General features: G+C 49.7%; 1 protein-coding gene across 1 annotated transcript in view; it reads left to right on the top strand.

Annotated features, from left to right (window-relative positions):
- Positions 1-13,140, top strand: part of Kdm2a (lysine (K)-specific demethylase 2A) — a 115,769-nt gene extending 102,629 nt beyond the window's left edge. Inside the window, exons 15-20 of the mRNA XM_013020886.1 lie at positions 1,732-1,821; positions 5,224-5,936; positions 7,794-7,957; positions 8,474-8,632; positions 10,157-10,372; positions 10,817-13,140. Coding sequence (XP_012876340.1) covers positions 1,732-1,821; positions 5,224-5,936; positions 7,794-7,957; positions 8,474-8,632; positions 10,157-10,372; positions 10,817-10,998 — 1,524 coding nt within the window. The 3' untranslated portion in view covers positions 10,999-13,140. The remainder of the gene's footprint in view (positions 1-1,731; positions 1,822-5,223; positions 5,937-7,793; positions 7,958-8,473; positions 8,633-10,156; positions 10,373-10,816) is intronic.
- Positions 13,141-22,003: the final 8,863 nt, after the last annotated feature.

Here is a 22,003-nt window from a genome sequence, read left to right as displayed (position 1 = left end):
GCACGCACACACACATATATTGGTACTGGGGCTTGAGTTCAGGGTCCAGCACTGTCCCTTAGCTTTTTCACTCAAGGCTGGCGCTCTACCACTTGAGCCACAGCCGTACTTCTAGCTTTGTGCTGGTTAATTGGAGATAAGATTCTCATGGACTTTCCTACCCAGGCTGGCTTCCAACTGTTATTCTCAGATCTCAGCCTTCTGGGTAGCTAAGATTACAGGTGTGAGCCACTGTCACCCCACTGAAAACCAACCATTTTACATGCATTTTTCTTCTTAATCTTTAAGACAATCCTGTGAAATTGGTCTGCAATATAGAGGTGGCTTGCATGGTGGTATCTGCCTTTGTAGTCTAGTTATTTGGGAGGCTAAGGGATATCACTTTAGCCTATGAGTTTGAGGTCATTTTGGGCAATGTAGTGAGACCCCAGTCTCAAAAAAAGTACGTAGTTACTAGTACATTTTTTACTTTGCCAGAAACTATCAGCTGTTAGGACTAACACCTGTCTGACAGTGGTATTAGACTGTCATTTGTGAGAAGCAGCCCAATTTCAAAAGATTAAAATGTGGGCTGGGAATGTGGCTTAGTGGTAGAGTGCTTATCTAGCATGCATGAAGCCCTGGGTTCAATTCCTCAGTATCACATAAACAGAAAAAGCCGAAAGTGGTGCTGTGGCTCAAGTGGTAGTTTGTTTATTGCCAGTCCTGGGGTTTGAACTCAGGGTGTAGGCACTGTCTCTGAGCTTCTTTTGTTCAAGGCTGGAGCCACAGCACCACTTCTGTTTTTTTCTATTATGTGGAGTATGTCTACTGAGGAGTCAAACCCAAAGCTTCATGCATGCTAAGCAAGTACTCTACCACTAAGCCACATTCCCAGCTCAAAATTTATTTTTTTTAATTACATATTTTCAGCTGGACTGCATAAATAAAATCCCAGGAGGTTGAGATCTGTAAGACTGCAGTTTGAGGCCAGCCCCAACAGAAGAATTTACTAGACTCCTTTTTTTTTTTAACATTTTTAACCAACAAAAAGCAGGCCTGGAGCCATAGCTCAGAGTAGTATAGCATCAGTGCAGCAAAGCAGAAGGCTCTGTAGTTTAAAACAGAGAATCACATAGGATAGATGTATAGATAGATAGGTTTCTGAGAATGTAGGTGCTGACTACTTATTACAAAGCATTTAGTAAATGCCAACCACCTTTCTAAACACTTTATATAATACATGATTTGATTCTTACCACAACCCTATAATATGGTATGTGTCATATCCCAAACAGTTGAGCTGGTACATTGTTACACGTATCCCCGTTGTACAGTTGAGAACATTGAGTTACAGAGACTGGATCATTAGTCACTGATGTCAAATAGTCATAAATATGACTGGCCATTAAGATCAGATCTGAAGCCACTGGTATAGACCCCCAGGAGAATCTGTCAGGAGAGAAGACCACAGATTGATAAAGACCTGTGGAAGTCTCTCCATGGAGCCTGATTTTAGTCAAATAGCCAGGAGTGAAGATTGCTGAGAGTGGTCAGTTACTTAGTGTCTGGGAATGGGTCTTAATGGTTGTTTGGAGCTAATTAGCTCTCACTTTGTCCTCCTTTGGGAACCAAGATGGTATCTATTCCAATTCTTTTCCAACTTGTGTTGCTGTGTGGTAAAGGCAGAAAAGAAGAGACTGAATTTTGTGTGTGTGTGTTTAAAAAAAAAAAATCCCTGTCTTCCTATAGATGGATGGAGAAGGGTTGCTTAACGAGGAATTGCCAAATTGCTGGGAGTGTCCAAAGTGTTACCAGGAAGACAGCTCAGAGAAATCCCAGGTAAAGGACTATATCCATACTGCCTTTGTAACAGGAAAGTAAATGTCAGGTCTGGGAAATTGCTGCCTGTAATATAGACAAATTATTTGTTTGATTCCCCCCCCCTTGGTTTTATTGTTGTTGTTTGGGGGAGGTTTTGTTTTTGTTGTCTGTGAGCATGTTTGTTTGTTTACATATTTATTGTCAGCTGTGGGGCTTGAACTCAGGGGCCTGGGCTTTCTCCCTGAGAGAGCCTCAGTGAGCCTCTTTGTGCTCAAGGCTAGTGCTCTACCACTAGAGCCACAGCACCACTTCCTGTTTTTGAGTGGTTCATTGGAGATAAGAGTCTCTTCATAGGTACTCTCTGCCTGAGCCAGCTTTAAACCACAATCCTCAGATCTCAGCCTGAGTTCTTGGGGTTTTTTTTTTTTTTGTCGGTTGTGGGTCTTGAATTCGGACTGGGCGATATCCCTCAGCTCTTCAGCTCAAGGAGAGCCCCCTACCACTTGAGCCACAGTGCCACTTCCAGTTTTCTGAGTGATTTATTGGAGATAAGAGTCTCACGGAGTTTTTTGCCCCAGCTGGTTTTGAATCGTGATCTTCAGATCTCAGCCTCCTGAGTAGAATTACAGGCGTGAGCTACTGATACCTGGCTGGGAGTTGCTAGATTTTGCTTTTTATATAACAAAATGTTGTTGAACTTGGGGTCCACAAATGCTGGAAGTCCTTGCTATATGTTCTGTGGCCCTAGAGAGGGCGGAACCACCTTTAGGCTGTTGGGAAGGAAAATTAGGTAATATGCAGTTCTCTCTTGAGGACTGTAACTGGAGGAGAGGCTGTAACAGGCTGCTGGTGTTTTCCAGAATGTGTGCTAGAGATTCCAGTTAAGCCAGTTCACATTTTTGTCATCTTCACCTTTTTTGGCCTCACAAAAGACCTGCCTATTCCACGTGCTCCAATGTGCCATTCAAAGACAATCCCACCCCCAGGGGAGGTAGGGACTGGCTCTGTGACCTTGGTCAAGGTAAACTAATTTTGTTGGTCCAGTAATTACAATGGGCCAAAATGACGGGTTGCTGACCAAGGCTAGATAAGATCTGCTGAGAGGGGCTGGGAAGGTGACTCAGTGGTAGAGTGCTTGCCTTGCATGCATGAGGCCCTGGGTTCGATTCCTCAGCACCACATAAGCAAAAAGAAAAAAGCCGGAAGTGGCGCTGTGGCGCCTTGATATAGTGTTTAGGCCCAAAGTTCGGTCCACGACCAGTAAAAAAAAAAAAGCCGGAAGTGGCGCTGTGGCTCAAGTGGTAGAGCGCTAGCCTTGAGCTGAAGAGCTGAGGGACAGCGCCCAGGCCCAGAGTTAAGGCCCACGACCCGACCCAAAAAAAAAAAAAAAAATCTGCTGAGAGCATTTAAAAGAGGTGACCACTCTAGTGTCTGTACAAGTGGGGAAGTAGATATAGGAGAATGTCCTTATCTTCTCTTTTTTTGGTCAGTCCAACTCTGGGCTTTGCGCTGTCCCTCAGCTCTTCAGCTCTAGGCTAGCTTTTTACCACTTGAGCCTCAGCACCACTTCCGGTTTTCTGAGTGGTTTATTGGAGATAAGAGTCTCACAGACTTTCCTGCCCAGGCTGGCTTTGAACCTCAATCCTCAGATCTCAGCTTTCTGAGTAGCTAGGATTACAGGAGCGAGCCACCGGTGCCCTGCGAATGCCCTTATATTTTTTACTTAGGAACTGAGTTAGTGAAAAGTTTTAATCTCCCTAGCTACTCAGGAGGCTGAGATCTGAGGATCAAGGTTCAAAGCCAGCTCAGCCAGCCCGGGCAGGAAAAGTATGTGAGATTCTTATGTCCAATAAGCCACTCAGAAAACTGGAAGTAGGGGCTGGGAAGGTGGCTCAGTGGTAGAGTGCTTGCCTTGCATGCATAAGGCCCTGGGTTCAATTCCTCAGCACCACATAAACAGAAAAAGCCGGAAGTGGCGCTGTGGCTCAAGCGGTAGAGCGCTCGCCTTGAGATAGTGTCTAGGCCCAGAGTTCAGGTCCACGACCAGCAAAAAAAAAAAAGAAAACTGGAAGTAGCACTGTGGCTCTAATGGTGGAACTCTGGCCTTAAGCTGAAGAGCTGAGGGACAGCTCCCAGGCCCAGAGCTCCAAGACCAAACAAAAAAAAAAGTTGGGCACTGGTAATTCGTGACTATAATCCTAGCTACTCAGCAGGCTAAGATCTGAGGATCACAGTTCAAAACCAGCTGGGGCAGGCTTCAAGACTCTAATCTTCAATAAACTACTCAAAAACCAGAAGTGAAACTGTGGCTCAAATGGAAGATGCTAGCCTTGAGCACAAAAAAGCTCAGGGACAGTGTCTAGGCCCTGAGTTCGTCTAACATTAGACATAGACATATCATTTGGGTGAAAGAGCAAAATTAGGCTGGGCACTGGTAGCTCATAATCCTAGCTTCTGAGATCTGGGGATCTCAGTTCAAAGCCATCCCTGGCAGTAAAGTCTGTGAGACTCTTATCTCTGAATAACTACCAAAAGGCTGGAAGTGGAGCTCAAGTGGTAGAGCACTAGCCTTGACTAAAGGAGCTCAGGGATAGTGCCAGGTCCTAAGGTCAAGCCCCAGGACCAGCAAAAATATGGGGGGGGGGCGCAAAATTAAGAGACTAGAGCCAGATGCTGGTGGCTCTTGCCCATAATCCTAAGCTACTCAGGAGTTAGATCTGAGGATTGTGGTGAGACTCTTACTCCAATTAACCACCAGAAAACTGGAAGTGGTGCTCTGGCTCTGAAGTGGTAAAGTGCCAGCCTTGAGAGGATAAAGTTCAGGGACAGTGCCCAGGCTGAACTCTGGGCCTGGGTGCTGTCCCTCAGCTCTTCAGCTCAAGGCTAGCGCTCTACCCCTTGAGCCACAGCGCCACTTCCGGCTTTTTTCTTTTTGCTTATGTGGTGCTGAGGAATCGAACCCAGGGCCTCATGCATGCAAGACAAGTGCTCTACCACTGAGCCACCTTCCCAGCCCGTGTTGATCTTCTTTAAAGTCTGGGAATGGGAATCTCAGAAATGAAACCCTTTAGGGCCCACATAGTGCTTGCTGTGTTCTCCAGATGGTGACTTGGCCAAGGCCACCCAGGCACCCGGAGAGGACCAGAGTTTAGTTTTTTAGCTTGGCTCCAGAGTATAGAATCAAGTAGCTCATATTTTGGATTTCACTTCTGTACTTGGACACAAACCTTTTTGTCACAGGTAGGTTTCTAATTTCTGATTTTTGCTCCATAAGTAGGATTCTCTTGACACAGACACGAGCTCTGAGAAGATGGTCCTTTCTGGCAGCAGTAACCTAGCTTCTCTCTGGCTGACCCTGTCACTTTAGAACATTTGGGGAAAAGGAAGCACTGATGTAGCTTTTCTGGGTGTGTTTTGTAGAAGCGGAAAATGGAAGAAACCGATGAAGAAGCTGTGCAAGCCAAAGTCCTGCGGCCCCTGCGGAGCTGCGAGGAGCCTCTCACTCCCCCCCCTCACTCCCCCACTTCCATGCTGCAGCTTATCCACGACCCCGTTTCCCCCAGGGGTATGGTGACTCGGTCATCTCCTGGGGCTGGCCCCAGCGACCACCACAGTGCCAGCCGAGATGAGCGCTTCAAACGGCGGCAATTGCTGCGGCTGCAGGCCACAGAGCGCACCATGGTACGGGAAAAGGAGAACAATCCCAGCGGCAAAAAGGAGCTGTCTGAAGTTGAAAAGGCCAAGATCCGGGGATCGTACCTCACTGTCACGCTACAGAGGCCCACCAAAGAGCTCCACGGGACATCCATTGTGCCCAAGCTGCAGGCCATCACGGCCTCCTCTGCCAACCTTCGCCATTCCCCCCGTGTGCTAGTGCAGCACTGCCCAGCCCGAACGCCCCAGCGTGGGGATGAGGAGGGACTGGGGGGAGAGGAGGAAGAGGAGGAGGAGGAGGAGGAGGAAGATGACAGTGCAGAGGAGGGGGGTGCAGCCAGGCTGAATGGCCGGGGCAATTGGGCTCAGGATGGAGACGAAAGCTGGATGCAGCGGGAGGTCTGGATGTCTGTCTTCCGCTACCTCAGCCGCAGAGAACTTTGTGAATGTATGCGAGTGTGCAAGACGTGGTATAAATGGTGAGCAGGGATACACGGGGTCAGATGTAGGGGCATGGGAATAGGTGTCAGGGCTTACATATGAGAGTGGCATGTACCTTGGCATCTGAAGGCTTGTGGGTTCCTCCTGTAAGGAGCAAAGGGGCCCAGCCTGGGTCTTATTAAAGATGTAGTCCATCGTGGCTGAAGATGCCATTAGGGGAATTGGGGCCTTCGCCTCCTTTCCCTGCTGTATGCTTCTCCAGCACTGCTGGAGGGAGGACCACTGATTTGGAGGGTGGATTTGTCAATTCCTGCTAAAATCTCAGGCTCTTGCCGGCCTGAAACTTCCCCCTTACCTCAACATATCACAAACTCATTGGGAGCCTAGGACACCCATCCAAGATGGTGGGCATGCTTTCCAAATGAATTTGAAGATGTTCATAATTCTCCACAACTGTAATTCTCATCCCCCAAAATCTGAATCCAAATTCCTTTGTCCAGCGGGGTCCAGTTGTGAAGCGTCTGGAGACTTAATTGTCCTTGATGAATCCAACCATTTTCTTCTCAAGTTGAACAGACGCTCGTTAAGGAAATCCCTGGGGAATGTTCTCTTGGGTAACTTACAAGAAATGCTACTGAAGAGGCTGGGATGTAAGGATCGCGGTTCAAATCCAGCCTGGGCAGGAAAGTCTGTGAGACTCTTACCTCCAATTTACCAGCAAAAATACAGAAGCCGTGCTGTGGCTCAAGTGGTAAAGCACTAGCCTTGAGGGGAAAAAAATGCCCAGGGACAGTGCCCAGGCCCTGAGTTTAATCCCCAGGACCAGCACAGACAGAACAGAACAGAAATGCAGGTTTTCAGAGCCCATCCCAGACCTGCTGAATCCATCTCTGGGGCAGGCCTGGAGCATACTCTCCCACGCCCTCTTTTAAGGGATACTGCTGTGTGCTCAAGTTGGAGAAGCTCTTCTACCATAGAAGTTTGATGTGCCATGGGTAAAATTTTGTTCAAACAATAAATAACCCTATTCTTTTGTCAGTAAGAGTTTATGTTCCAAATCAGAATTAATATGTAATTACCCAAATTCTTTTTTGATACAGTTTGTGGCCCTGTCTGTCTCTACCCCTTGTTTTTCAGGCCACCATCCATAAGACTTTCATTGTGTGCATGTCTCACTGTCTCCTGCCAAGCAGACTGAGCCAGGCTTGGGGGCAGGGACTATAAAATTCTAAGTGGAAGTTTGCTTGGTGCAATGCTGTCTGTAGCATGTGGATTTGTAGACTGCAGTGGAAAGGCAGGCCTCTCCTTTTAGTTCTGGCCTGGACTGACTAGAAAATGTGAAGCTACTGCTGAAGCAGAAACCTGAGGGTGGAAGAGGACTCTTCTAGGCCTGATAGAGAAGGCTTCTTTGGCCTGAGACAGTAATTGGCTACGACAGAGTGCGTTGTGGAGATTCTGAATAGCACCCTGCATTTCTCTCAGCTATGAGTGACTGTCAGTGGAGAGAACGGAGCAAGCCAAGTAGCTTCAGGCAATAAAAAAGTCCAGAAATTTATTTAAGATGTTCTCTCATACATTGTTCAGTAGGAGCCATGCCATTTTAATACAAATGAAGGGTTTATATGTATTGTTGCTGTGTGTCCCAAGTTCATTGGTCGTTATGTACTATTTAACATATGGGTTTGTGAAATGTACACTTATTATAAAGAATAGTTGATAAAGGCAGTTTTTTACTATTCTGCAAGGGTGTGATCCTTCTATTCATGTAGGGGAACTTAGAATAACCTTTCCGGATGAACTGCTTTTTCCAGAAGCCTTCCAGCAGCCTGTGATGGGAGCTCCACTGACAAGGGCTATTGTGTTATTAAGAGCTAGTTCTCTTCCCTCTGTCACAGGTGCTGCGACAAGAGACTTTGGACAAAAATTGACTTGAGTAGGTGTAAGGCCATCGTACCCCAGGCTCTCAGTGGTATCATCAAGAGACAGCCAGCTAGTCTCGACCTCAGTTGGACCAACATCTCCAAAAAGCAACTGACGTGGCTGGTCAATAGATTGCCAGGTAGGTGAGCTGCCAGCCCTGTCCTTCTACAACCCAAGAAGGTCCAGCTGGGAATGTTGCTGTTGGTGATAACATTGGCAATACCATTTAGCATTGCTTTAGGACAGCTTGTGGCTATGGTCCTGTGTCATTGTTACCTTTTGCCTGGCATGAGATTTACCCAGGGCCACCTTAACTATCCATCTCTGAGGAGTCAGTAGATAACAAATAGGATTGGGTATTGCTGCTAGCTCTCGTAGGTTTCCATCATCAGTATAGCCACTGGAGAGATAACTTGAATCAGATGTTGCCTGGAGTGTGCCCTTGTAAGTCCTTGTGCATTTTGAGGTCTCAGAGAGAAAGCCAAGCAATCAGTCTACCACCAGAGCAGAAGTAATAGAGTACCATAGAAATCTTTAGACTTGACTAGGGCATAATCTATCTCTCCTTAGACTGGAAACTCAGATCAGCTGGTTATTGAGGCTCTCAATGTACTCTTAAGCAGTGTGTTGCATGCTCTGTTTCTGTTGCTTGCAGGACTGAAAGACCTCCTCCTAGCTGGCTGCTCTTGGTCTGCTGTCTCTGCCCTCAGCACTTCCAGCTGCCCCCTTCTCAGGACCCTTGATCTTCGGTGGGCAGTAGGAATTAAGGACCCTCAAATTCGAGATTTGCTGGCTCCACCAGCTGATAAACCAGGTATGCTCTGGGCCTGGCTTCTGTGTGCTTATCTTGAAAGGTACTTTTGTCTTTCAATAGAACTCCTTGACTCCAAGGTAATCTTAGAATGAAGCTACGGGAGGAGGGAAGAGTACAAGATGAAGATAAGAGTAAAGGGCCTTGCACAACTGTAACTTATTTACAAGTAGATAATTGCCACAAAGGAAGAAGCCCCTTCTGTGGGTCACTGGAGTTTGAAGCCCAGAGAATCTAAGCCTAAGGAAGTCTCACAAGGCTGGTTCAGGTGGAACATTGAATGACTGCCTAGAAAATCATGGGAGTGTGGGAAGGAAAGGAGCATTCTGCATATAGCCATGTACATGAGGCATAATCTCGCATTGCAAAGAAAGCAAACTCCTCTTGTTTTCTAGAAACTGTCCCTAGACGTTGCTCACTCTCAGAAGCAGAGTTGGGTGTGGGCAATTCAGCCTCATCTCATCAAGGTGGCTGGGCCAACACGTGCTGCCTGGGGCTTTGAAGCTGGATTATAGAAGAGTTTTGGAATCTTTAAAAGTTATAATTTCCTACTTGGAGAGCAGGAAATGTTTCTCTCCTCCTCTTTCTCTACTTCAACCTGGCTCTTGAGCCATCTAGCTAGCTGGGGGGCTGGGAAGGTGGCTTAGTGGTAGAGTGCTTGCCTAGCATGCATGAAGCCCTGGGTTTGATTCCTCAGTACCACATACACAGAAAAAGCTAGAAGTGGTGCTGTGTCTCAAGTGGTAGAGTGCTAGCCTTAAGCAAAAGAAACTCAGGGACAGTGCCCAGGCCCTGAGTTCAAGCCCCAGGACTGGCAAAAAAAAAAAAAAGGTTGGGCACCCAGTAATCCTAGCTATTCAGGAAGCTGAGATCTGAAAATCACAGTTCAAAGCTAGCCTGGGCAAGATAGTCCCTGAGACTTTTTTCTTTTTTTTTTTTGGCCAGGGCGTGGGCACTGTCCCTGGGCTTCTTTTTGCTCAAGGCTAGCACTCTACCACCACTTCTGGCCTTTTCTGGTTATGTGGTACTTAAGGAATCAAACCCAGGGCATCATGCATGCTAGGCAAGCACTCTACCACTAAGCCACATTACCAGCCCCTCCATGAGACTCTTATCTCCAATTAACTACCCCAAACCTGGAAGTGGAGCTGTGGCTTAAGTGGTAGAGCAGTAGCCTCAAGTGGAAAAGCTAAGGACAGTACCCATGCCTTGAGTTCAGGCTCCAGTGCTAGCACAATAAATCAATAAATAAAATTTTTAAGTTTTGAGCCAGGTGCCAGTGGCTCATACCTATAATCTTAGCTGCTCAGGAGACTGAGAACTGAGGACCACTGTTTGAAGCCAGCCTGGGCAGGAAAGTCCTTGAGACTTACCTCCAAAAAAGCCAGAAGTGGAGCTGTGGCAAAAGTGGTAGAGCACCAGCCTTGTACAAAAATGCTCAGGAACAATGCCTGCGCCCTGAGTTCAGGTCCCAGAACTGTCACCAAAAAGGAAATTTTATTGTAAGTTCTTTGCTTGCCCGTGCAGGTCAGGACAATCGCAGCAAGCTTCGGAACATGACTGACTTCCGGCTGGCAGGACTTGACATCACGGATGCCACACTTCGGCTCATCATTCGCCACATGCCCCTCCTGTCTCGACTCGACCTTAGTCATTGCAGCCACCTTACAGATCAGTCCTCCAACCTACTCACCGCTGTCGGGTCTTCCACGCGTTATTCCCTCACTGAGCTCAATATGGCAGGTAGGCTGCTACCTTTGTTCATGCTAAGTGTGCCCCTGCTTCCTGGAGACCCAGCTGGGTGTTCTTGGAACAGTAAACAGAATGATTTGCAGTCAGTTGACTAAACCATGTTAGCTCACTTCTTCACATCAACACAAGAAAGGCTTTCCTTCTTTTTTAACTGATGGAGACTGAGGCATGGAGGAGTTAAGTAAGGTGCTCTGTGCAGGGCCACCATCAAACTGCACCCTCGAGCCTGCCAACCCTTGTGGGACTGCAAAGGAGGCAGCAGGAGGCCTTCAGAGGCCGCAGTGCTTGCTGCCAGCACTTCTGCTCTTTGAAAGAGGATCTTTCAAGACTGACAAAGCCTTCATCACGTTAGAGAGGGTTATGGGAACTGAATGGCAAGAAGGAATCTGGAGCTGTGTGTTTGTGACTTGATTCTCTTGCTCATTTTGTCCACAGGTTGCAATAAATTGACAGACCAGACCCTGATCTACCTACGGCGCATAGCCAATGTCACCTTGATTGACCTTCGAGGATGCAAGCAGATCACTCGAAAAGCCTGCGAGCACTTCATCTCAGACTTGTCCATCAACAGCCTGTACTGCCTGTCTGACGAGAAGCTGATACAGAAAATCAGCTAAGACACACCCAGCCTGGACTCATCAGGAAACCAATCTTCCCCTGCCTTCCCACTGAGGAGAGTCTTTCCCTGATCCTGCATAGGCTCCAGGCCAGCGGCACACTCCCTCTCTGCTCTCCTGCCCTGAGCCCTGCTCGCTCGCATAGGTGGGGCAGAGAGAGTGGTGGATGCCAGGCTTGCCTGCCTGCTCCTCTCCCTCCCAAGGAAAAAGGAACAGCAGTTGATCCAAGAGGAGAGCACGGGCAGTGCCGTCAGGAGGCCAGGCTTTCAGTTTGGGATGTTTGTGCAACTTTCACTTGTACCAGGCCCACGACCCGCTTTCCCACCTGTGGTCCCCAGCAGCGCCTGGTTCTGTGCAAACTCTAGGGAAGAAAGTGCCCTGTCCTCGTGGCCAGGTTCTCCTCGCGGTGTCCAGTGCGTGTCTCCTCCATCTCACTCTCCAAGCTTCTGCAGGAGGGGCCAGCAGCCCCAGGATGCCAGGCCCGGCAGGTCCCACTGGTGCTGTGATAACTGAAGCCTCGCACCAATGTCTATACGCTCGTCCTCATTTCCTGTCCCTGAGCTTGATGCTGTCTAGCACTAGTAGCACCCGTGCTCATTCACACGTGGCTCCCTGCGACCCACCTGCCCCACCCAGCTTTCCCACCAGTCTCTGTGAGGTCTTTGTTGCACTTATTGGGGTTGAAGCTCTTCAGAGGAGCATGGAACTGTACCCCGAGGGACACCCCCATCTCATTGCTACCCAGACAGATTCTGAGACAGGCACCATCTCTTTGTCCCCCTCTCTTGCCTCCCACTCACTGCCCTTTTCCACGTGTCCTCGTCCCCACCTGAATTGGGTTTTCCCAGGATGCATGTCCCCAGAGGGAGCAGCCTGTTCCCCGGGTGAGGGGAGCAGACGAGTGGCCGAGTCTCCCTCTGCCTCTAGACCAGGCTTTTCTGGGCCTTTGGTTTAGTGTAGCCCCTGAGCTCAGGTCTGTGCATTGCCTCGCGGCTCGCCGACCTGATACCTTTTGAGGGGAGGAGAGGGGTCTTGCTTGGAAGCCAGTCACCCACCCTCTGCCCACAGATGTGGAAAGGGGGTGTGCATGTGCCTCTGTGTGTGTGTGTGTGTGAGTGGCTGAGTGTGCTGCGCGCGTGTGTACAGGAGAGGGGAGCATGGAATTCCCGCTCCACCACCCTTCGTCAAGCCCCATCAGCTGCCCTCTTTTACTTTGCATTGAACGGCCTGTCCAAAGATCCTCTCTCTAGGGCAGCAGAGAGCTTTTTGCACTTTAAAAAGAGAAGGAGAAGAAAGGTCGGAATTTGTTTTGGGTCAATATTTAAATGTGTGAGGAGATGCTCAGTAGCAGCAGCCAGTGGCAAGTGTATATGATAGATGCAAATTTGCACTCTGCTCCCCATCTGTAGGAGATTGATAGCACAACCTTGCCCCACCCCTTCCCCTCCTCTTTCCTGTAGCCCAGTCTCGGGCCTTCCTCCCAAACCCTATTCTGAGGGGACAGAGCCCCAGCACCAGGGGTCTGAAGTGTGAGCCACCTGAGGAGAGATGCCAACTGCACCCTTGCCACTGCCAAAGCAATAGAAGCAGAGAGGTTCCCTCTTTGTCACCTAGCCCAGCTTTGATCCTGGCATTAAGCCACCATTTTAGGGAAAACTGGGTCTGGTAGGGGTAGCATTGTGTCTGTTTCTTCCAATCTGCTGATTCTCTTGGCTGCACCTTAAAAACAGCAGCAGCTTGCTCCCGTGACCCTTCGCCCCTTCCATTGGTCTCCAGGCCCTAGCATTCTGGGGCCAAAACCTTGAGGAAATTCCAGTGACTTATTCCAGAGTGCCTCAGTTAGGGGAACTTCTCTGTAAAGAACCCTGGGTATTGAGCAGAAACCTTAGTATTGTCAATGACCTATATGACCGGACGCTTCCTCCCCTCGCCCTCCCCTTTTTGGTTGCTCCTGTGGAAAATACTGAAAAAGATTACTAAGTTTTGTTGTCTTTTCATAAAGGAGGGGAGCAGGCGAGGCCCCTTCAGAGCAGGGATTGCGCCGGGACAGTGCCTCTGACTTTGGGACATTTCACCCGCAGAAATTTCCAAACTGATGGTTTGTTTTGGGTTTTGTTTTTGTTTGTTGATTGGTTGGTTTGGAAAACAAAAAACAAGCATTTGTACCGTGCACGTAAATTGGTCAGGCGTAAGGGAGCCCAGGATGGTGGCAGATGGACCGACACCTGTGCTGGCTTTTCCCTTTCTTTGGGACCGTGAGGGACGAATGGTTTTAAGAGGTGAGGGTGGGCCCATGGGGAAGAGAGGACATCTCTGGGAACAGGGGAGCTGGGGAGTTCCGTCGTATTCCTGCATCTACTCTTAGCTGCAGCCGTGCCGAAGAGCCTGCCCTCAGACTGTAGGGCCTGACCTCTGCCTCCATCTTTCCATGTACCGGGGCAAAAAACCACAAAGGAAAGGAAGAAAATTTATATATATATATACATATATATAAATAATATAAAATCACTTGGTGATTAAAAAAACTGCTCCATAAATAAAACTCCTAAAGTCACTATGTTTAAAGGGTTTGGTTGTGTTTTTTGTTTTTCGGGAAAAATATTGTAAATATATATTTTTTTGTTGCTGATTTAGAGTCAATCTCCAATGTTGTGCTAAAATTTTTAAATTAAATGTAAGCATTAAGGGGATGAATCTTACTATCTCAACACATTACGGTTATTTTGGGCCAGGGGATGGAGGGAAGCTAGTTGGACTTTGTTTTGTTTTCTAAAAGTTCTCCACTTTGGGATTTAGAAAGAGTAAGAATGTCTTTCCTCTGACACATAGGAATGGGAGATATTTGTGTAATAAAATTTTTAAAAGACAAAAAAAGAAATAGCCTCCAATGGGAAATATTTTGATTTGGGTTTTTGTTTTGTTTTTGTTTTTAAATAAAAAGACTTTAAAAACAAAAACTAACCTTTTTCTGCTTTGGCGTGTGTGTCTGTGAGAATGAGTCCGGTCGCACAGGCTGGTGCTGGTGGCCGTGGCCAGGATGCCACCGCTGGGCAGCAGCGCTGTGCCCACGTCTACGACTCGGGCTCCTTACTAGCTTTTTGTTGTTTCGGTGACAACAACAACAAAAAAAAAAAGCTTAAAGCAACACTTCTAGAGACACCATACTTGCTTCATCAAGGTGAACTTTTTTTTTTATAATGTTCAATCTCTCCCAAAGCAAAAGAAGTAAAAGGATGGTACTTAAAAGAGGCCTAGGTGCCTGATGTCCCACCCCTGACAGGCAACAGGATGAAGCTACAGAAAGCCCTCCTCCCCCCAGGCAGTGCCTGAAGTTGCCAAGCAAAGCAGCTGTGATTGGCATTTTCTCCACTTCATCCCTATGGCTGGCATTTCCTGTCTGGCAGGTGGAGAACAAGCTTTCAACCTCTAAACAAAGACCAGACACTGGCACCCCTTTGTGTGTCTCAGGAAAGTTGAGCTGGAAACCTGGAAGGGTCTGAGCAAGCAAGCATTGGTCACACTGCCTTGTTTGAGTTCCTCTCTGGTTCTGCTGTGCATCCTAGAAACTGACAAGACATTGAGTCCATGATGGCCTGATAGGATGTTGATCTCCATGATGGATGTGGTTAACAGAAGGCAGAAAGCATCAATTTTGCCTCTTGGGTATCTTAGAGACATGCCTCTCGGTATCCTCATCCCTGCCACCCTACGTGGAAGCCACAGTCCTAAGCAATCTGGCAGCCTGCAGTCCAACCCTATTTCCATGTTGATAACCAGAACATGCCTAAAATCCTAGCTCCTCAGGAAGCTGAGAATCACAGTTGAAAGCTAGCCTGCACAGGAAAATCCATGAAACTATCCCCAATTAAACACCAAAAAAGATGCAAGTGGAGCTGCAGCTCAAGTGGTAGAATGCTAGCCTTGGGCAGGGGCGGGGGACTCCAACAACATAGCCAAAGGCTAAGCTAGAGGCATGGCTGAAGTGGTAGAGTCCCAGCTAAGCAAGCCAAGCAAGAATGAGGCCCTGAGTTCAAACCCCAATGCAACGACAACAAAAGCTATTTCCTGGAACCTTCTGGTCTTGAGGGTACCTCTAAGTAGTCAGCCTGCCCACCTGACTTGTAAACTTCATGGGACAGAGATCAGTCTTGCTCACCTATCAGCTGGTACAGAACTGAGCGCTGCAAGTAGCTCACTTGGGTTACCTGCACACTCTTGCAACCTTCCAATATCCAATCACCTTTTCTACTACCTCATACTTATTTCCCTGCCTTCCTTTTTGAAGAGGAGAGGGGTCCTTTTGTGTTCAGGCTAGCTTCAGCTTCCTGAGTAGCGCCGCCACAGTACACACTGCACCCTGGCCTCCCCTTCGTTAGTCCTGCCTTGTGTGCACACACAGGTGCTAAGAAGGGCTGCAAACCACTGGCTGCCTCAGTGGTCCCCAGGCTTGCTGGATTTAGCCTGCACCTCTCTACCACAACTAAAAGTCTGTCCTTCCTTCAAACATGTCTTTAGAAGCCTGTCTTGTTTCTCTCCAACCAGGAAGGGCTACTGCTTCAAAGGCAACAACATGGTGTCAAGAGCTGACATCCACTGGGCCTTTCTAACTGGTGGCCACTGTTCTGAGTACCTGACACATACCAAATTGCATCACCTGCGAGCAGCTCTACTGTCACGTTTAAAGATGAGAAACAACTTTGCACACTGAACAGTTCTCCCAAAGTGACTTGGTTAGTCAAACCAGAGACAGCCGAGTGTAGCAGTTCACACCGCTAATCCCAACTACTAGAGGCTAAAGGAAGAGGATCACAAATTTGAAGACAGCCATGGGCTAATTAACTCAGAACCAAATCCAGAGACTGGCTCTGGAATTTGCGCTATTGAGGCTGCAGAAGTCCTACAGAGCACGAACCCACAGGAGGTGAAGTGTTGGGGCTAAGAGCCAGTGATAAATTTGGGACACTGCAATCTCATACTCTGCTGAGCATCCTGGTCCACAGGCCTGCTGGCCCACACTGTGCCTTTCTGACACTTCTAATTCCTCGATGCTGGTGCTAGCCTTAGCAGCTCTACTCCTGGGTCTGCCCCAGGAGTGAGAAAATGAGGAAATTTTCAGATCACGAACGTAAAGATGACAACGGGGCACCCGTTATCCTAGCTACTCAGAAGGTTGAGATCTGAACCCAGCCCTATCTGGCAGACAAAACAGAGACTCTTCAATTCCAATAAACCAGCAAAAAGCCAGAAGTGGAGGTGTGTGGGTTGAATGGTAGAGTGCCAGCCTTGAGCAAAACCAACGGAGAACAGGAGAACGAGGAGGAAGTGGAGGAGAAGAAAAGGGAGGAGAAGAAAGGAGTGGGAGAGGAGAAGAGGAAAGATTGGGGTGGGGGAGGAAAGGGGGGGAGAGGATTAGCAGGACCAGCTTCATGGTTTCATGGACAAACAGCTGTGTATGCCAAGGCCTGGAGCTTATTCCTAAGCTCTGCTCTTGCTATTCTGAAAGTCTTAATGCCTTCTGAACAGAACATTCTGATTTTCTGAGGGTCCTGGGAATGATGGAGCAGGTCTGGGGTGGGGGCAGCCTCCCAGCTCCCTCCAGGCCGCCTCGGCCCAGCGAACAAGCCCAGGCCCGGCGCTGGCTGGCTGCGGGGACCCCCTCCACCCTCTCTCCAGGCCACAGGGGTGCAGCCCCCTCGCCCGGGGGAGCCCCTCGGAAGGAAGGAGCAGAGGCGGGAGCGGCCGGCAGCGATGCTTGCCCAGGGCGGCGGTCGGGCCCCGGCCTCGTCCCCTGCAGAGGCTGCGGGCCGAGGGCTGGGTGGTGGGAACCACGCCCGGAGCCCCGAACCGGGCAAGGACAGGCAAAGGTGGGGGGGCGGAAGGCCAAGACGCCCCGGGGCCCTGGCCCCCGGCAGGCCGGCCCAGCCCGGCTGCAACCTCCTTAACCCACGCAGTCCCGGGAGCACCCGCTCTAAAAACAGCGGTTCGAGCCCCAGGAACGGCAAAAAGGAGAACATGGCGCTGGGACCCAACCCCAGGTCCTCTCCATCTCTTCCACCGCACTCCCCACCCCACACGGCAAATACCAGCGGCCACGGCGTGGGGACTACGGGCTCGCGGTCCAACTCGCAGGCGGGCCGAGAAAACCAAGCCCCAAGCACGGCGGCCGGGCGCGAGGCCGGGACGCATGCGCGATAGGCTCCGGAGGGCGCGGCCGTGTGTGGGCGGGGCGAAGGGTGCTGGCGCTCGGCGGGGACTAGACGCTCGGGGAGGGGCGGAAGGCGGGGCGGGGAGGCGGAGGAGGGACCTGGGCGGGGCGGGGCGGGGGAAGGGGAGATCAGCGGAGGCCGGAAGGGAAAGGACTTGAGTCTCTGGTCTCGGCAAAGACTTCGTGACGCAGAGGCAGCCACCCGGGACAGAGCCGGGACACAGTGACCTTCTGAAGGGTCGCGGAGGAAGGAGTCAAAGGTCCTGGCACGGTCCACTAGGAACTTCTAAGTAAGGCCCTAAGCTGGCTCTGGTGGCTCACGCCTAGCTACTTAGGAGGATCGCGGTTCAAAGCCAAGTCCACAGAAAAGTCCCTGAGACTCATCTCCGAGTTCAAGCCCCAGGACTGATGGAGGGGAGGGGGCGGAGAGGGAAGGGGGAGAGAGGAGCACAGACAGAGAGAGACAGAGAGAAGAAGAAGAAAGAAGGAGGAAAGGAGGAGAGGAGAAGGAGAAGGAGGAGGAGGAGGAAGAAAAAGGAAGAAGAAAAAAGCAGCAACAGCTGGGCCTGTCATCCTAGCTACTCAGGAGTCTGAGAGCTGAGGATCACAGTTCAAAGCCAGCACAGGCAGAAAAGTCCGTGAGACTCTCATCTCCAATAAACCACTAGAAAACCAGAAGTGGCGCTGTGACTCAAGGAGTAGAGCGCTCGCCTTGAGCTGAAGAGCACAAGGACAGCGCCCAAGCCCAGAGTTCAAGCCCCACACCGACCAAAAGAAAAAAAAAAAAAAAAAGGAAAGAAAGGCCCTGAGTCTGGTGTTGTGGGGGCATCCATAAGAACCAAGCCCCTTTCCTTCCTCAGGGCCTCTGAAAACCTCTTTTATCCCTAACAAATGCTTCCCCGCCCCTCCCTCTTGGTTCCGGGGAAAGTAGCCCTTCCTCAGGACCCCCTGACCTCACCTGCAGGAGGTTCCTAGATGGAATAGCTTGCCTTGGGCCTCAAGGATGTTTGGAGCATTGAGTGAGACCAGCTGGCATCTGGGATCGGCGCCCTGCACACACTGGGATTTAAGTGTCAGTGGTTATTATTCCGCAGTGTGCTCCTTTCATCCCTTCCTGCATTCCATCCCCAAGGCCGCGCACCAGTGCCTGACATGTGCAAGAGTTCAACAACTATCTTCAATGGATGAAGGAAGGAAAGAAACTGACAGCCTGTCACCATCGGATACCAACATTGGAGAAGTGCTGGCCATGCTAGGTAGGAGTTTCTCCCAGACAATCTATGGAAGCTTTGAGCCACCCTTCTGCTCTCCAAGCCCAGGCTAGAGGGCAAAAAGAAAGAGGGGAGGGTTCATCAGGAGAGAACTCTTGATCCTGAACTCCCCGTACATTTCCAGGGCCAATCCCTTCCCCATCTTCCATACATACCATGTTCAAGACTTGGCCTTCCCCTCCCCTGCATTTTCCGTGAGCTAAGTGGCCCTACTTCCTTCATCTCCTGCTGGGTTAGTAGAAGATGCTTTTCTTTTCTTCTACACCAGGCCGATGTTGACTCCTGTTTCTCCATGCAGTCCTGTCTTTGTGCTAGGAGTGAGAGACTCAACAGTAACCACAACAAAAAGACACCTGGGCCTGGTCTCCCTCCCAGAAAGATCTTTCCATAGTCTGCATATGGGAAGGAAATTGACTTTTGACTATAAAGTCAAGAGGCAGAGATATGAGAATCAGCCCAATGTCCAGCTTTTTGCTAACTAACAGCAAACTGGAGATAAGAATCTTCAAATGGGGGCTGGGAAGGTGGCTCAGTGGTAGTGTGCTTGCCTTGCATGCCTGAGGCCCTGGGTTCAATTCCTCAGCACCACATAAGCAAAAAGAAAAAAGCCGGAAGTTGCATTGTGGCTCATGTGGTAGAGCACTAGCCTTGAGCTGAAGAGCTGAGGGACAGTGCCCAGGTCCAGAGTTCAGGCCCTACCAAAAAAAAGAATCTTCAAATGGGACTGGGACAGTGGCTTAGTAGTAGAGTGTTTGCCTGACATACATGAAGACCTGGGTTTGCTTCTTCAGTACCACATACACAGAAAAAGCCACTTCCAGTTTTCTGGTGGTTTATTGGAGATAAGAGTCTCACGGACTTCCTGCCCCAGCTGGCTTTGAACCATGATCCTCAGATCTCAGCCTCCTGAGTAGCTAGGATTATAGGTGTGAGCCACCGGCACCTGGCTCAAAACAGGACATATTTAGGTTAGACTCAGCAGTTGCACCAAGCCCAGCAGGTGGAGTAGGGTATGTGAAGACCAGGAGGGACAGGGGGAAGAAGAGAGTAATAAAAAAAGACAGAATTTCTTATGGAACTGTAATCCCTCTGTATAATAACAAAAATAAAATAATCACAAATACAGTGGCTGGTGGCTCATGTTTGTAATCCTATCTAGTCAGGAGACTGAGAACTGAGAATTGAGGTTCCAAGCCAGTCCCAACAGGAAAGTCCTGAGACTCATCTCTAATTAATCACCGAAAAAGCCCGAAGTGGAGCTGTGACTCAAGTGATAGACTGTTAGCCGCCAGCAGAAGAGCTCAAGGACAGCACCCAGGCCCTGAGGTCAAGCCCCAGGTTCAGAAAAGAAAAAGAGAGAGGCGCTAGGAAGGTGGCTCAGTGGTAGAGCGCTTGCCTTGCATGCATGAGGCCCTGGGCTCGAGTTCTCAGCACCACAGAAGCAGAAAAAGCCAGAAATGGCACTGTGGCTCAAGTAGTAGAGCACTAGCCTTGAGCTGAAGAGCTGAGGGACAGCGCCCAGGGCCAGAGTTCAGGCCCCATGACCTGGGGAAAAGAAGGGGGGGGGTGGGAAATGGAGGATCTCTGACTGGAATGAGAGGTGGGAGGGCAGCAGGTTGGACCAAAGCTGGGTGGTGGGAGCCGGAGCACAGTGCGGCCTGTGCTGAGATGCAGCAGCACCTATTAGTCACCGAGTGAAGATGCCAAGTAGTGCAATGCACAGGAGCCCCAGCTGGGCAGAGATGGGCCTCTCTCCTCCTTGCATTGGTGGCATTCTGGCCAGAGTGCAGCACTGTCTGGGCTCCAGAAAAAAAAGGTTTGTTGAGAAAAGGAAATGACTGAAACTGGCTTGAAAGGTCAAGTTTACAATAGAGCTTCCAAGAACCACCAGAGGGCAGCACAATCCCCAAGACCAGCCACTATCTCCCCCCACCCCCTCCACTGGCCTGGGGGTTGGGGGGGGCCCAAGGCCAGGCACAGTTCTCTAAACCCCTTGTAGCTTTCCCTGATGCCAGGAATCCATGAAGGAGTGACCTAGAGACCAGCTCCTGGGAGGAGGAGGCCTGGATGGGGCAGAGTTGGGCTCCCAGCGGGATGGCAGTGCTGGCTCAGGGCAGGATGGCTGGCATTTCCAACCCACAAGCCAACTCTGGTCTGACAAGTTCTTCACGAAGATGATTTTTTTTTAAATATGGGCTGTTTCGGGAAACCCAGGCCAGCGTGGAGCCTCAGTGTGGAGTACTCAGAAGTTTCTTAGAGTCGGCAGGCATGAGGGGTGAGAGGTACCTGGCCCTGCAGTGGCATCTGGCCCTACTCCACCCAACCTTCAAGTGAGCCAAGAGTTTGTGCACTGCCCAGTCCTCCCTACACCGATAGAGGGGTGCTGGAAGCAGAAGGACCTCAAGTTTAAGGACACTTCCAGCTACACAGACAGTCCCGGGGGGTGAGGGTGCGGGAGAGCACAAGTGCTGGTGACTCATGTCTGTAATCCTAACAACTCAGGAGGCTAAGATCTGAGGATCATAGTTTGATATCAGCTTAGGAAGGAAAATCCATGAGACTCTTAGTTCCAGATAACCACTGAAAAGCTAGAAGTGGAGCTGTGGCTCAAGTGGTAGAGCATTAGCCTTAAATCACACACACACACACACACACACACACACACACACACCACACACACACACACATACACACACATAGAACAAAACAAAAAAGCTGGAAGTAGAGCTGTGGTTCAAGCGGTAGAACACTAACCCTGAGCAAAAAATAAAAATACAAAATGCTCTAGGGGCTGGAAAGGTGGCTCAGTGTAGAGTGCTTGCCTTGCATGCATGAGGCCCTGGGTTTGATTCCTCAGCACCACATAAGCAGAAAAAAAAAAGCCGGAAGTGGCGCTGTGGCTCAAATGGTAGAGTGCTAGCCTTGAGCTGAAGAGCTGAGGGACAACACTCTGGCCCAGAGTTCAAGCCCCATGACCAGCCAAAAATGAAAAGAAAGAAAGAAAAAAGAAAGAACGAGAGAGTGAGAGAGAGAGAGAGAGAGGGAGGGAGGGAGGAAGGGAAGGGACGGGAAGGGAAGGGAGTTGAGCCAGGGAACATCAGATACAATAGGACATGGAGTGTATTTTTTTTCTCATATATCAGCACATCTGACATCTGGATGAATTCTCTAATTGCTGAAGCATTGGAATGGAGTGCCACTTGGGGAGGGGGAGGGGGTAAGGCACTGACACTGAGGGTGTGAGTCTGGGCATGGTGGGGGAGTCAGGAGGAGGATGGGTGAGTTCAAGGCCATCCTAGAACATATAACAAGACCTTGTCTCAAAAAAAAAAAAACCAACTTACAACAATTCATGTTGCAATTGATGGTGGTTGTTGGGTGTTTTGGTCAGTCCTGGGGCTTGAACTCAGGGTCTGGGCGCTAGCCCTGAGCCTCTTTTGCTCAAGGCTAGTGCTCTACCACTTAGCCACAGCACCACTTCCCGTTTTTGTGTGGTTTATTGGAGATAAGAGTCTTCACGGCCTTTCCT

Source organism: Dipodomys ordii, unplaced genomic scaffold, assembly GCF_000151885.1.
Source record: "Dipodomys ordii isolate 6190 unplaced genomic scaffold, Dord_2.0 Scaffold54, whole genome shotgun sequence".
In the NCBI taxonomy this organism is placed as follows: domain Eukaryota; kingdom Metazoa; phylum Chordata; class Mammalia; order Rodentia; family Heteromyidae; genus Dipodomys; species Dipodomys ordii.
The sequence above is the reverse complement of the archived record's forward strand: the minus strand, read 5'-3'. Positions and strand labels throughout refer to the sequence as shown.